The sequence below is a fragment of the Leuciscus leuciscus genome (assembly GCF_965113295.1).
Source record: "Leuciscus leuciscus genome assembly, chromosome: 20".
NCBI classification, from domain to species: Eukaryota; Metazoa; Chordata; class Actinopteri; order Cypriniformes; family Leuciscidae; genus Leuciscus; species Leuciscus leuciscus.
Genome location: NC_138744.1, coordinates 35,000,221 through 35,016,335, shown reverse-complemented (window position 1 = coordinate 35,016,335; position 16,115 = coordinate 35,000,221). Strand labels below are relative to the sequence as shown.

At 38.2% G+C, this 16,115-nt stretch overlaps 1 protein-coding gene and 1 long non-coding RNA gene across 2 annotated transcripts in view; one reads left to right on the top strand and one right to left on the bottom strand.

Annotated features, from left to right (window-relative positions):
* The window catches only part of LOC309483419, a 64,771-nt gene that overhangs the window by 2,706 nt on the left and 45,950 nt on the right, over window positions 1-16,115 (bottom strand). The gene's annotated exons all lie outside the window — the stretch shown is intronic.
* The window catches only part of myom3 (myomesin 3), a 73,470-nt gene that overhangs the window by 24,833 nt on the left and 32,522 nt on the right, over window positions 1-16,115 (top strand). The window contains exons 7-14 of the mRNA XM_082149216.1: window positions 505-593; window positions 892-936; window positions 3,533-3,679; window positions 3,803-3,964; window positions 9,612-9,753; window positions 12,206-12,405; window positions 12,484-12,537; window positions 14,789-14,916. Coding sequence (XP_082005342.1) covers window positions 505-593; window positions 892-936; window positions 3,533-3,679; window positions 3,803-3,964; window positions 9,612-9,753; window positions 12,206-12,405; window positions 12,484-12,537; window positions 14,789-14,916 — 967 coding nt within the window. The remainder of the gene's footprint in view (window positions 1-504; window positions 594-891; window positions 937-3,532; window positions 3,680-3,802; window positions 3,965-9,611; window positions 9,754-12,205; window positions 12,406-12,483; window positions 12,538-14,788; window positions 14,917-16,115) is intronic.

Genomic DNA, 16,115 nt, shown 5'->3' with positions numbered 1-16,115 from the left:
TATATATTTTCCATTTTTATTTAGTTGAAAGTTTAGTAATTTTGTTGTGTTTTTGTCATTTTAGTTTTTTTTTGTGTGCTGTCAAAACAATTAATCGCAATTAATCACATCTAGCCTACATGAAAGTTTATATATATATACACACACACACACACATATATTATATTTGCAAACTTTTATGTTAGATGCGACAGCACTAGTTTTTTTTATATGTCTATATATATATATATTTTTTTTTTTTCAGTCATATAATTTACTTTAAGTTAAACTAAACGAAAACTAAAAAACTGAAATAAAAAATGCATATGCTTTTCAGTCCATACATTATTTTCGGATTTGATTTGTTACAACTTTTGTTATGTTGAAATTACAACAAAAATGTGATAAAATAAGAGAGAGAGAAAACAGTTATATTATCTGAAAGATACACATCTTTATATTATTATAAGACATTTATGTTTAGTTGTGCTTTAGTCGTGCCCATTTAGTTTTCTTTCTTCTCAGATGTTCTGCTGAAGATGCCGGAGAATACAAGGTCATAGCGAAAAGTTCCCTGGGAGAAGTGACGTCCTGCGCCAGACTGCTAGTGAACTGTGAGTTGATGTTCATCAGGTTATTAAGGTGTTGCTTGACTTGTTTAAGGTCTACAAAGCTGCCATTTAATTGATTAGTGCTAAAAACCAATTTTCCCAAACTAATTGAAACTATTACCATTGCTAGCAGACAATACATATCAATTAGTGCAGTCATTAGTGTTATATCAGGTGCACAATGATCTCTGGTCATTCTCCAGAGCTGTCTAAAAGCTGTTGAAATCTTATTGGCTGCATTAATGAAATGTTTGTGTAGCAACGCTAAATATTTCTGTACCCTTTATTCTTCCATTTGCAGCACACGAAGGAGCAGAAGCAAAACTGAAGCGCTTGTGGACTCCCAGTAAGTGCCTTTGCTCTTCATAATGCATCAAATGTGAGGCCTTTTGGAGTCCTTTAACTAGTGATGCTGTCAGGTTGGGTACTTTGAAGAAAGTCACACAGGTGTAAAACCACCAACATGTGAATAAAACATGATGACTGATATGCAGGAACTGGTGATTACAGTTTACAGTTTATGTGTTTCAATGTGGTAGAAGAATGAGAGAGCGTTTGAAAGATAAATAAGGAATAGTTCATCCTAAAAAGCTTCATGAATATTCGCTAAAAAAACATATCCAGTTGATTGACAGATAGAAATCTATTTTTCAACGTTAAGTTTTGTGTATTCATGTGCACTGCTGTTTATTAAATTGATCAAACGGGACAGTAAAGACATTTATAATATTACAACGATTTCTTTTTCAAATAAATGTTGTTCTTTTGAACTTTCTAAGAATCCTGAAAAATTATATCATGGTTTCCACAAATATATGAAGCAGCACAAGTATCAATATTGATAATAATAATTTCCTGAGCAGCAAACCATCATATTAGAATGATTTCGGAAGGATCATGTGACACTGAAGACTGGAGTAATGATGCTGAAAATTCAGCTTTGATCACAGGAATAAATTACATTTTAAAACATATTCAATTATTTTAAAGTGTAATAATATTTCTCAATATTACTTTTTTTTACTGTATTTTTGATCAAATAAATGCAGCCTTGCTGAGACAAAATCATTAAAAAATTATAAGATGCATGCTTGAGAATTTTATATATTGACATATATATTGTATATTGATATATTGAACCTAGCAACCCCAGCATTGTGGCGTTGAGTTTTGCATGCAGACACACTTTGGGCAGCAAAAACGACTCCATTGCTCCAGTCCATCCAATATAGCAACAGCATTTTCAAACAAATCTGAATGCCCATTACAGCCCTTCTGCAGATATGAGAGAACATCACTATTCATTTGCAAGCGTCTGGAATTGTGTTGTCGAATTACAGCGGCACACATCACTTCCAATTCCATCTCGCTTCAATTCCTAGCTAAACAAATAGCGTGGCTTCTCAAACGTTGTCACATCGGCCCTCTGTGACGTCCCCTGCGCTGGGCTGTGGCATTTGTCTCATTACACTAATATTTGTCCTCGTCCTTGGGATGGTTTTCGGTGCTATTTGCCAGGAATGGAAACTCGAAGGAAAATGAAATTTTTTTTTTTTCAATAACACTTCTGTGGTTTCTCCCGCTTGTACAACATATGCCTTAATTGAGTCCCGTCTTGCATTCATTTTCACCGCCTGCTGAAGGCAAGAAGAACACGAACAAAAGCTACTTACTGCCTGTCACTCCTCAAATGTAATTAAAAGTGAGTGGATTGAAACATTAACGACTTGATTCCTGTAGAAACTAGTCAAGCAAGACTTTTTTTTTCCCTTCTGAGTGAAGGTGAAGTGAACAGTGTGGACAAAATCTAATTTCACTGTGTAAGCAGCTTTATATCAGAGAAATGGAATGGTGATTTTGATTGGAAATACCAACGCTATCTCACGACCAATTCGTACGAGTGAGTACGAGCTGGCTAATTCGTATGATTTGTCTAAACCCCAGTGATGGGTAGGTTTAGGGGCGGGGTCAGGGGTAGGTCATTCGTAAGAATTCGTACGAATTGGGCAACTCGTATGTACAATTTAGCAAACAAGTGAGGTCATATGAATTCATATGCATTAGCTACCTCGTAAAATACGTACGAATTGCTGTGAGATCGGGTTGGAAATTCAAGGAAAAGGATTCAACGATGTATACTAGTAATGCACGATACTAAATTTCTTCGCAGATACCGATAGCTTAGCCTGGAAATCCAGACCTAAATCTGAAAGATTAATGGTCTGGCGTCGACTAATGAAAATCGTCCAGCTCGAGGGGCGGCACTAAGCATGCATTTGAAAATCTCACTGCACGCAACTGGATAACATTACGACCAATCACAACAATGAACCCCATACGCTTAGCTACCAGTGGAGCTAACTGGTAGATTAGACTCTTACCGTATCCGGTCGGCGAAACAGCAAAAACGTTCTTCTTGCAAAGGAACGATTCGAGCGGCGTCTTCTGTTCCTGTTTTTGATAAAAAGCCAAGTCTAACTCGTTCATTGTAGTGGCCAAAGCCGTTTCAAACAACTGGTGTTCATCCATAGCCATCTTCCAATGTTTACTAATGACTTCGACGTCACAGCGCTGTCGTCATCTCGCCTCTGGCCCACCTATATCAGATAACCCGATGTGATTGGTGCAGCTCAGATCGAGGGGCATATTTAACGACGCCAGAGTAACTCGCTGAGAAAATTCAACTTGTGCTCTCGCGAGAACTCTGGATTACCAGGGTACCGATAGCTGATTATTCAGGATGATATCTGCCGATACCGATACTAATACCGATAGTTTGAATTTCTAATGCTGTAAATAGTGTTGTCAAAAGTAGTGACTTTGGTACCAAGTCGGTACTGAAAGCTGTCGCTGTTGAGCGGATTCTTAAACATCTCTGGTTGGCCATTGCGTTCACACGCTCAACATACTTCCTCTTTTCCTGTTTTTTTCTCGTCCTATAGTCCCAGTCCCAGTTCCAGAGCCAGATGCTCAGCTGGACTCAACCTTTCCTCCAACATTTGTGAAAGAGGGTGAAAGCTTGCTTCTCCAGTGCAGCTTCACCTCAGCTTTACTGCCGTTCCAACAAGACGTGACCTGGTACAGAGACGGTGAGACGCTTCACTTCATATTCCATATCTAATGCACAGACGTTCAGGCATTTTAACCTGTTATCCAATGAACAATGTACTTTTAGCAGATGCTTTTGTTCAAAGTGATTCCTGTGTGATTAGGGGTGGTCGTGCGTGAGTCGAGTCGTGTGGAGCTCCAGACGGGCCTGCGATCTGCCAGTCTCAGCCTGAAGCGTGTGCACAAGGAACACGAGGGCCTGTACACCGTCCGCCTGCGCACCTGGGACGGGTCCGTCGAGCACAGCGCCTTCGTCTATGTCAAAGGTCAGATCCTGTAAATCATTAGAATGGTGGGTTACACTTTATTTTAAGGTGTCATTGTTACAGTGTAATTATATATTTAAGCACTGAGTAATAATAAGCAACTACATATACTTACTATTGGGTTAGGGTAGGGTTAGGATTTGGTTGAGGGTTAGTTGAATGTAATTATGCATAATTTACTGTTATTTCTATGGTAAGTACATGTAACATATGTAACAAGGACACTGTAAAATAAAGTGTTACCGAATGTTCATTTAAAAGTTAAAATCTGGTAAAAACGGTATCCGTCACCTTAAAGCGTATTGCGATTTATATTTCATAACTAGTGTTACAAACTAGTATTTACAATCAAAAATCACTTTCACATGCATGACAAAATCAGTTTTGTTTGTCTTTTGCTCTCAGGCGGAGCGAGAAAGCGCTCGACTTAGAGCTGAGTTCGCGATTTCGAATCAAACATCCACGCGATCTTATTCCAAAAATTCGTTGAAAGTAACTTGACGCTTCAAATAACGATTGTATTGTTACATCGTTACACCAGTAGCTGGCGGCAAGTGACCATTAAAAATGTCAATTTGTCATTGAACCATTAATTCAAGAGAATCGTTCAAAAACGCTGATTTATTCAGTAATGAAACAAGTGAAGTCTTTATGAGTGAGTCAATGAATCATTAATTCAAGAGAATCGTTCAAAAACGCTGATTCATCCAGTAATGAAACAAGTGAAGTCTTTATGAGTGAGTCAATGAATCATTAATTCAAGAGAATCGTTCAAAAACGCTGATTCATCCAGTAATGAAACAAGTGAAGTCTTTATGAGTGAGTCATTAAATCATTCATTCAAGAGAATCGTTCAAAAACGCTGATTCATCCAGTAATGAAACAAGTGAAGTCTTTATGAGTGAGTCATTAAATCATTCATTCAAGAGAATCGTTCAAAAACGCTGATTTATCCAGTAATGAAACAAGTCAAGTCTTTGTGAGTGAGTCATTAAATCATTCATTCAAGAGTATCGTTCAAAAATTCTGATTCATCCAGTAATGAAACAAGTGAAGTCTTTATGAGTGAGTCATTAAATCATTCATTCAAGAGAATCGTTCAAAAACGCTGATTCATCCAGTAATGAAACAAGTGAAGTCTTTATGAGTGAGTCATTAAATCATTAATTCAAGAGAATCGTTCAAAAACGCTGATTTATCCAGTAATGAAACAAGTGAAGTCTTTGTGAGTGAGTCATTAAATCATTCATTCAAGAGAATCGTTCAAAAACGCTGATTCATCCAGTAATGAAACAAGTGAAGTCTTTGTGAGTGAGTCATTAAATCATTCATTCAAGAGTATCGTTCAAAAACGCTGATTTGTTCAGTAATGAAACAAGTGAAGTCTTTATGAGTGAGTCATTGAATCATTAATTCAAGAGTATCGTTCAAAAATGCTGATTTATCCAGTAATGAAACAAGTGAAGTCTTTATGAGTGAGTCATTAAATCATTCATTCAAGAGAATCGTTCAAAAACGCTGATTCATCCAGTAATGAAACAAGTGAAGTCTTTATGAGTGAGTCATTAAATCATTCATTCAAGAGAATCGTTCAAAAACGCTGATTCATCCAGTAATGAAACAAGTGAAGTCTTTATGAGTGAGTCATTAAATCATTCATTCAAAAAAATCTTTCAAAAACGCTGATTCATCCAGTAATGAAACAAGTGAAGTCTTTATGAGTGAGTCATTAAATCATTCATTCAAGATAATCGTTCAAAAACGCTGATTTATCCAGTAATGAAACAAGTGAAGTCTTTATGAGTGAGTCAATGAATCAGTCATTCAAGAGAATTGTTCAAAAACGCTGATTTATCCAGTAATGAAACAATTGAAGTCTTTATGAGTGAGTCACTAAATCATTCATTCAAGAGAATCGTTCCAAAACGCTGATTTATCCAGTAATGAAACAATTGAAGTCTTTATGAGTGAGTCACTAAATCATTCATTCAAGAGAATCGTTCCAAAACGCTGATTCATCCAGTAATGAAACAAGTGAAATCTTTATGAGTGAGTCATTGAATCATTCATTCAAGAGAATCGTTCAAAAATGCTAATTCGAGTGAGTCGAATGCAAGCCAAAACGCTGATTTGAGTGAGTCGAATCATTCATTAAAAAAATGAAAAATAATTATATTAATTAACATTTATTACAATAAAATAAATTGCAGCAGTTAATATTTCGACAGAACCTCTAGTAATATACATGCTATTTTATTTAGTTGTCTGTTCAGAATCAGAGAATCGAGATTTCTATTTGAAACAAAAATCATGATTCTCAATTTATCCAGAATCGTGCAGTGTGTGTTTTTTTGCGTGTCATCTCTCCAGATTATCTGTGATTAAAAACATTGTGTGTGTTAGAATTGCCTCCTGTCTGTCCTAATTAAGAAATGTAAAACTTGAACTCATCAGAGACATAATTCTCGTGAATCCATGATTTTCTTTCCCGAGCAGAGTTCCCCTGTCAGCGTAAGTCCTTTAAATCAAGAAGAGGACGGGAATTGAATTTCCTGTCTCATTAAAGGAATTGGGCCACTCCGTAAGCCTGCAGTGTAGTAATTAGAAAGCGAGCTTCACTCCACATCCTCGCTTAATCTCAGAGGAAAAATTTGCATTACAAATCTGCCAGGTAACAGGAAGGAGCCGGAGGTTACTGTTATGAGTCTGCTTCATCCTTGTTTGTGGCGATTAAACAAATAAGAGTGAGAGAAACCCCGCAGCCGTCCTAGAAACTTGCTAAAGTAAATTTAACTTAATTCAAAGCTTTATAAGACATGAACCAAGCCAATCAGCTACAGGGTGAATCATAACATTGCAAACTTTGATATGAAGCAAAAAAGTATTTGAAAATCAGACAAAATTACAAAGGTACAAGACTGTGAACTTAAATTCTTTAATGAGGGAAAGAACTACAATCCCATGAAGAATTAAAAATGATAGATAAATATAATACTACACATTTTAAATTTAATGCAAAATATGCATATATATTGAAATATTTACAAGATTTTTTTTACAAGATGTAAAATAAGTCTATGATGTCCCCAGAGTGTGTTTGTGAAGTTTTAGCTCAAAATACCCCACAGATATTTTTATATAGCATGTTAAAATTGTCACTTTTTGAGGGTGAGTGAAAACGCACCGTTTTTGTGTCTGTCCCTTTAAATGCAAATGAGCTGCTCCCGGCACAGTGGGCGGAGCTTCAAGACGTCTTGTTCTTTTACCTCACACAGACATGCACTGAAAATTTCAAAAACTTTTAGCCTTTTATGTTCAACCCGAAGTCAGAAAGATGGAGAGACTCAAGAAGAAGTGACAACATGTAGAAGCAACAGGACGTTTCTGAATGGTTAGTTGATGTATGTAGCTTATGTGTAGTTATCTTCTAGTCATTGATTAGCATATTCTGTCTTGATATTGATAATCTATAAATCGCATTCCCGGGGGCGGGGTTTATGTAAATGTTATGGTAAGTGATGTCACTAACCCGGGAGGAATGTTGTGTAGTTCCTTCCAGCCGTTTGTTGTAGTCCTTAAAAAACTATTTCTTTAAAAGCAAATATCTCCCTTTGCTTTGAACTTTGAGCGTTGTAACTTTGCAGATGTTGTTTATGCTCAAACAGCAACATTACACACTAACTAAAATTAAAAAAGTGAATTCATAATCAACCACCCATTTAATTATAGTGAGAGCTTAGAGAGACTGTCTCAATCACATCATTCGCAATGCTTCATGGAGGTGGGCGGAGCCAGAGCCATAGAGAGAGAGAGTTGCGACACTCTTTGATGTCGCCGCTATGGCTGTCACGTGGTTCATGTAAGCCCCAATAGTTCCAAAACGTACGCTGGCTGTCATGTTCTTCTATGGGACAGACAGCAGCGATTGCATTATTGAACGGTAAAAATAAAATAAAACACACACCCAAGTACTTTTTCAGCTGTTATTGCATTATTGCATTTTGTTAATGTCAGTTTTGCATTTGGAGATAAGTTTTAGGCTATATTTTTGGAGGGAAAAGCTTAGTGTTCATGTTCGCATGGGTAGTAGCACTGGCTTTAGCGGCTCTAACTTAACTTTTCCATATCATTCATCTGTTGATGGACGTCTCATGATATTTATTTTAGCACAACTGGGCTGTATTAGGCTATTGATTCCCGTGATTTTGCTTATAAATTTTGATTCAGCCATTAGCCTACCTTCATGATCACGCAAGAGGTCTGCCGTGGCGGTCCGTTCAGAATTCGCTTAGAAGCTAGCTCACTTCTTCTGATGAAAGTGGCCACCCCCAGGACCACAACGTGAAACATGATCATGTTAAGACTAAGAATATTATTTTAAGATTAAGGCCATACACATTATCAAAACTATAACAGATTAAAAACGAATTTAAGCATGGCTGATACAAATGAAGGTTTTTAAATAAAATATTTTTTATTAAACAATGACAGACAACAAAAATGTGTGCTTGTGTGTGTGAACAAGAAAAACAAAAACCAGGGGCAGGTGATCCATGAAACAGACAGGACTGGTGATGGCCATAACAATCCTAAAGGTCCAGCATTGTTCTCACAAGCCGCTTCACTCAAGACAATAATAACATAATGAAAAGTTAGTATATCCCAAAAAATTTAATTAAATAAAAGTTGCTATAAAGGTGGTAGCGATTCATTACCGAACTCTTAGCTGACGAAGTCGCGCTAGCTAACTAACGTTAGCTAGCAGGCAGTGCTTGAAAATTGGTTGAAACAACCAACATAAAATATAAATAATTACGCTGTGCATGTACAAATGAAGACCAGTATAAGCATCGCAAAGGGCCTCTGATACAATATAGACAGTTGACAATTCAAAAGAGGTCGATATTTCGGCAACTTAACTCTGGAACAACTCGACGCGCAGCAATGTAAGTGAATGGTGTCCAACGCCCACATGACAGTGTTTGGAACTATTCCGATCTTCATATCCCGGAAGTAGGCGGTTAAAAGCGCCGCCATTATTTACAACGGAGGTCTATGGGAGTGTCGCAACTCTCTCTCTCTATGGCACTGGGCGGAGCTAAAGAGCTATTTTGGAGCACTTTGCTTGTTTCAACCTTCTTATACTGTCTATGGTTTCAACTCTCTGATTGGTCGAATTTTCTGTACAGCATCATGGGTAATGTAGTTTTTTCACCACAAATTCCTCTGTTAAACAATTATTTTAAAACTAAGTTGAAATAATGCGGGTAATAAAAACAGACACTAATGACAGTTTTATTAAGTGTGTGTGTGCGTGTGTCTATACTGTATATACACACATATATATTCACAAACATTTATGTTAGATGCAATTAATCGCGATGAATCGATTTGACAGCCCTAATAATATAAATAATACCAAAATAACACTGATGAATGAGATGCCTTGATGCATTGATCTTGGAAGAGTTTGAGTTCGTACTGAGATCTCAGACTTTTGGTAGCAAACTTTGGTATCTTGACAAATCCGAGTGCAGTTTGAGACATTGTTTCTGAAAAGCGTCTTATCTCAAGCTTAATGCACTCTAGGAGAAGTTATTAAACTGATGTCACGTATGATTTCTCGTCCTCTTCTCTGTGTGTGTAGATGGATCCGCAGTTGTGGTCGGTGCTCCTGGTTCTCCTCTACAGCTGGAGAGCTCTGATGTGAACCGAGATTATGTCTTCCTCTCGTGGATGCCTCCCAGTGCAGACGGAGCTGCTGCTGTTCAGGGTTACTTCATAGAGAGGTGAAGCATGATCCATGATCTTCTTCTGCTCGTCTTCAGAGAGATCAGAGCAGCTTCTAGCTGTTTCTTTAGGGATAAAACTTGAAAAAGGAGAGAGTACAAGTGCCTAACTTTCCTGTCTCCTAGCAACATGCTGCTTTACTCTAATGTTCTGCTGGTTTTTGTTTAGTTGTTATAGATAATTGTATGTTATTATGACTGCTGATGGGGTCCAAAAAGCCTGAGACCACCAATGAAAATGTTTCCGTTTTTTACTGCATTTCACAATGTCTTATTAATTGGTGTAATTGCTTTATTGAATAAGAGGGTGTTCTGAGTGGTTGCTAGGGTGTTATTAGAGGGATGCAAAGTTCTTAGTGTTTTTTAACACACTTCAATGCTGTTGCTAGGGTGTTCTGAGTGGTTACTATGGTGTTGCTATGGGAATGCAAAGTTCTGGGTGGTTTTAATGTATTGCTATGCTGTTACTAGGGAGTTCTGAGTGGTTACTAGGGTGTTGCAATGGGATTGCAAAATTCTGATTGATGTTTATGCATTGCTGTTGCTAGGGTGTTCTGAGTGGTTGCTAGGGGGATGCAAAATACTTGATATTTTGATGAATTGCTGTTGCTAAGGGTTTCTGAGGGGTTGCTAGGGTGGTGCAAATTCTGAGTTATTTTTAATGCATTTCTATTCTGTTTCTAGGGTGTTCTGATTGGTTACCAGGGTGTTGCTAGGTAGATGCAAAGTGGTTTTTAATGCATTGATTTGCTATTGCTAGGGGGTTCTGAGTGGTTACTAGGGCATTGCAGGGGGATTGAAAAGTTCTGAGTTTTTTATGTATTGCTGTTGCGAGGGGGTTCTAAGTTGTTGCTAGGGAGGATGTAAAGTTCTGAGTTATTTTTAATGCATTGATATTTCTTTTGCTAGGGTGTTCTGAGTGGTTGCTAGTGTGTTGCTAGGGGGATGCAAAGTTCTTAGTGACTTTAGTGCGTTGCTATGCTGTTACTAAAGCCCAATTTATACTTCTGCGGCAAACTCACGCCGTACCTACGTCGTAGGCTGTGTTCAGCACACATACCCTTGTGCACCTCTCCAAAAATTTAACAACGCGTCAATTCTACCGCAAGCACTGTGATTGGTCTGGGGGAGAACCTCCTCCCTCGGGTGGGGCCTGCGTAGGTCTGACGCAGAAGTATAAATCAGCCTTAAGCTATGTTCTCTGACTGGTTGTGGTGAGGGTGAGGGTGTTGCTAGGGGATTGCAAAGTTCTAATAGTTTTTTATGTATTGCTGTTGCGAGGGGGTTCTAAGTTGTTGCTAGGGAGGATGTAAAGTTCTGAGTTATTTTTAATGCATTGATATTTCTTTTGCTAGGGTGTTCTGAGTGGTTGCTAGTGTGTTGCTAGGGGGATGCAAAGTTCTTAGTGACTTTAGTGCGTTGCTATGCTGTTACTAAAGCCCAATTTATACTTCTGCGGCAAACTCACGCCGTACCTACGTCGTAGGCTGTGTTCAGCACACGTACCCTTGTGCACCTCTCCAAAAATGTAACAACGCGTCAATTCTACCGCAAGCACTGTGATTGGTCTGGGGGAGAACCTCCTCCCTCGGGTGGGGCCTGCGTAGGTCTGACGCAGAAGTATAAATCAGCCTTAAGCTATGTTCTCTGACTGGTTGTGGTGAGGGTGAGGGTGTTGCTAGGGGATTGCAAAGTTCTAATAGTTTTTTATGTATTGCTGTTGCGAGGGGGTTCTAAGTTGTTGCTAGGGAGGATGTAAAGTTCTGAGTTATTTTTAATGCATTGATATTTCTTTTGCTAGGGTGTTCTGAGTGGTTGCTAGTGTGTTGCTAGGGGGATGCAAAGTTCTTAGTGACTTTAGTGCGTTGCTATGCTGTTGCTAAAGCCCAATTTATACTTCTGCGGCAAACTCACGCCGTACCTACGTCGTAGGCTGTGTTCAGCACACGTACCCTTGTGCACCTCTCCAAAAATGTAACAACGCGTCAATTCTACCGCAAGCACTGTGATTGGTCTGGGGGAGAACCTCCTCCCTCGGGTGGGGCCTGCGTAGGTCTGACGCAGAAGTATAAATCAGCCTTAAGCTATGTTCTCTGACTGGTTGTGGTGAGGGTGAGGGTGTTGCTAGGGGATTGCAAAGTTCTAATCGTTTTTTATGCATTGCTGTTGCTAGGGTGTTCTGAGTGCTTGCTAGATGGATGGATAGTTCTGAGTGGTTTTAATGCATTGCTATGCTGTTGCTATGGTGTTTTGTGTGGTTGCAAGGGTGTTGCTATGTGGATACTAAGGTGTTCTGAGGCTCTAAGGTTTTCATGGGTTGTTCCTATGGCGTTGCTAAATGATTGCAAAAGGTGTTCTGATTGATTTCCATGGCAACAGCCACTACGAATAAAGCTGCAAAGTTCAGAAATTAATATTTTGACATGCTCACATCCACATTTCTTTCATGCAGGTGTGACATCGGTGTTGGGAAGTGGGAGCGCTGTAATGACGTCATCCAGAGGGAGTGTCAGTATCCCGTAATGGGACTGAAGGAAAACACAATGTACCAGTTCCGAGTGTGCGCAGTCAACCAGGCAGGAGTGGGACGCCCGTCTAAACCCACTGACCCCATCATGACCTCTGACCCCCTGGAGCCCAGCAGGACTACGGGTAAGAACGTCTAAATGAAGCCTGCAGATCATGTGTTTACTTTATCTCTGAGCTCCTCCTCATCTCTCTCTTCTTCAGTGGTGAAGGTGGAGCGCGGGAGAGAGATTGTGATCACTAAGGACCAGCTGGAGGGTGAGTAGATCACAACGCTCATGATTTCAACCGATGCAGTCGCTTAAAGAGATAACAAGAAAAAGTTCTACACTCACAGCAGGAGAAAACTCAGGTTTACTGTACAGGGATCCTCAGATAGCCTTTATCATGTGTCGTTTCATTGCATCAAGTCTGGGAAGTCAAAAGGCACAGTGAAGGGTTGACACTTCTGGGGCATATTTCATGCTAAAATCAAAAGATAAAAGATAACTTTATTTTAAGGTGGCATAGTCACATTGTACTTACTTAAATAGGTACTGAGTAATATTACTTAACTATGTACTTACTATAGAGTTATAGGCAGTGTTAGGGTTTAGGGTTAGTTACTTATTATTATGCTAAATTTACTGTTGTTACTGTTACTGTTGTACTTTAGTAAATACATGTAGTAATGTGTAACTACATCACCTCAAAATAAAGTGTTACATGAAAATATTTAAGAACCATAAGGAGTGACATTGTTTATGACAATTAAACAAAATATCATGAATGTATTTCAAAAGTAATAATATATATATATATATATATATATATATATATATATATATATATATATATATATATATATAACTTGTAAAGTATTTATGTAACATGGAAGTATATAAATAACAAAAATAAAGAGAGTATTGAGAATCTAAGATTCACCATTAAGAAGAGTGAGAATTAAAAATAATTTAAATAATAAAAAATTATAATGGTGCTATTATATCATCATTGATGTGCCGCTATAGCTGTACTATTAATATTTAAAATATTTATAGCATTTGTTTATTTTAATTTTAGTTTAGTAATTTAATCAAAAAAAATTTATTTCAGTTTTAGTTATTTTAGTACTTCAAGTTAAACTAAACAAAAATTTGAAAAGTTGCCTTGGCAACCAGCTGAAATAAAAGATAAGTTTATTTTTTTAATATACATTTTATTTCAGTTAAAATTTAAATGATCTCAAATAACAAAGAGGTTATGGTTTTGGTTTTAGATTTAGCTAACGATGATAACCCTGCAGGATGCATCACTTCATTTTCTTTTAGTTATTTAATATTTCAGGTTTTTTATTATTTTTAGGGAAAATATGGCCTGGACATGATCTTGACAGGATTCATGAGATTCACCCTTTTAAACCGTTGATTTGTTGCTCCCGCTGTCTCTTTTGAGACGTATTTCTTTTTCATGAATTAACCGTCCTAAAAAATTTATAGCTCAGACAGTTATGATGATGAATTTGCTCTGTTTCAGAGGGCAGATCTGATATAATGCATTCACAGGTGTTCTGCGCTCCCCAGTATGGCAATACCCATAAAGACTTGGGCAGTTTTATAAGCATTCAGCCTTAAAACGATGATGATATGTCTCTGAAGCCGAGCTGCTAACTGCCATGGCAACACCAGGGACTCATGGGCCATGATGATGTGCCGTTAAGAGCCCATTTGAACCGGTTCTTTTTAAAGAATTAGCGGTTTTACTGAGCACTGCTGTGTGTGTGTGTGTGTGTGTGTGTGTGTGTGTGTGTGTGTGTGTGTGTGTGTGTGTGGTGTGTATGTGTTGTGTATATGAGTGTGTTGCGTGTGTGTGTGTGTGTCTGTGTGTGCATGTGAGTGTTGTATGTGTGTGCGCGTGTGTTTCTTTGAGTGTGTGTTTGTGTGTATGTGTGTGGTGTGTATGGAGTGTTGTGTATGTGTTGTGTATATGAGTGTGTTGCGTGTGTGCGCGCGTGTGTTTCTTTGTGTGTGTGTTTCTTTGTGTGTGTGTTTGTGTGTATGTGTGTGGTGTGTATGAGTGTTGTGTATGTGAGTGTGTTGCGTCAATGTGCGTGTGTGTGTTGTGTGTGTGTGTGTGTGTGTGTGTGTGTGTGTGTGTGTGTGTGTGTGTGTGTGTGTGTGTGTGTCTGTGCGTGCGTGCGTGCGTGCGTGTGTGTGTGTGTGTGTGTTTCTGTTTGTTTCTTTGTTTGATTTTGTGCGTGCGTGCATACTGGACGCATAAGGAATACTGCCATTTTTCTTTCACTAAACGCAAAAAATATATATATATTACAGGTCAAATACTAAATGTCCTTAAACAGACATTGTGTTGCTATGACACATTTCAAAGTGTTGTTCTAACCAATATTTATATTTAGTGAAAAACAGATATCTTTATATAGCCGTGACCAACCCTTTACCCGTCCTCCATCAGGCCCTCGCTCTCCTGCTCATGTTGCCAGTGTTCTCAGTTTCTCCTCTGCCTCCTGCAGGTCGCATCCGAGTGCCGTTCCCCCCCACTGATGTGCGAGTGTGTGAGCTGAGCGACACCTACGCTGTGCTGAGCTGGACTGAACCGGATCCGCGGGGCAGAGAGTCCCTCACCTACGCCGTGGAGCGGGTGAGAGTTGACCTTCGTCCCACACACTGCTCGCAGCTCGGCTCATTAAGACTGGCCCTGCGGGGGTCCTGCGCTCCTGCGTTTGTAGTTTTACTCTCGACCGCAGGCCTTAAAGTTGCGTTGGCTTTACACACTGAGCCAGCGGGCCAAATTAACACTGCACTTTGACTAGGCGGATAATTAGAGGCAGTGAATGCTGAATCCTGGGTGGCAGCAGGTGCAAAGCGAACGCTTCATTAAACTATAGAGATCTTGACGCTGCTCATCCGTGTTATGTGACGGATGCATAATGTGTTTCCTCTTGACCTCAAAGCACTTGCTGGCTGATTTTCTGAGATGTTTGATTATGTGACTTTGAGTTGGCCGAACTGAGAGATTCATTGCAATTCATGCACAAAACTTTTGCGTGCTTAATTTAAAAACAAGTATTGCGACCCAAAGCTTCCTCATTTCTAAGACGCTTTGGATAGTGACTGCTTAATGAATAAAGGTAAATGTTAGGTTAATCTTATTCAGCTTGATGGTTTCTGTGTCATTTTAGTATTCTTTATTATATAGTATTTATTCGTATTTTGAATTAGATTCGTTATTAGTTTTCGTAATTTATGTGCTTTTGATATTTTATTTCCTAGTGAAAAATAAATATACTAAAATGTACATTTTATTTTATGCTACGTAAACTACAAATACATTTACATATTTATGTACTTAATATAAATACCCTGCAATTGTACTTTTGGTATATGCTAAATACTTAAAGTCTGTTAAATTGGAACTACTAATTTTGTACTTAATGCACTTTAGTTATCTGGAAGAAGTGCTGAAAGATATACTTATGTTTATACATTATTATTATTATTATTATATAGTATACAGGCTTGGGAGGGTTACTTTAAAAATGTATTCCGTTACAGTTACAAATTACTTCATGAAAAAAGTATTCAGTAACGTAATCCAAGTACCACAATATGAAAGTAATGTAATCTGATTACTTTTGGATTACTTCAAGGTCACACATATATAAATAAAGTCAAGCAAGAAGAAATATTTTTTTTTTTGAAAACCTTTTATTTATTAAGAATTTGGTCCGGTGTAAAATATTTGCAAAATATAAACTATTTAAGAAAATGTCATATAGCTGTAAGTAATGTTGTAGCTAAAAACCTATTAAAACTAAGCAATCATGTCTCATTTCCACA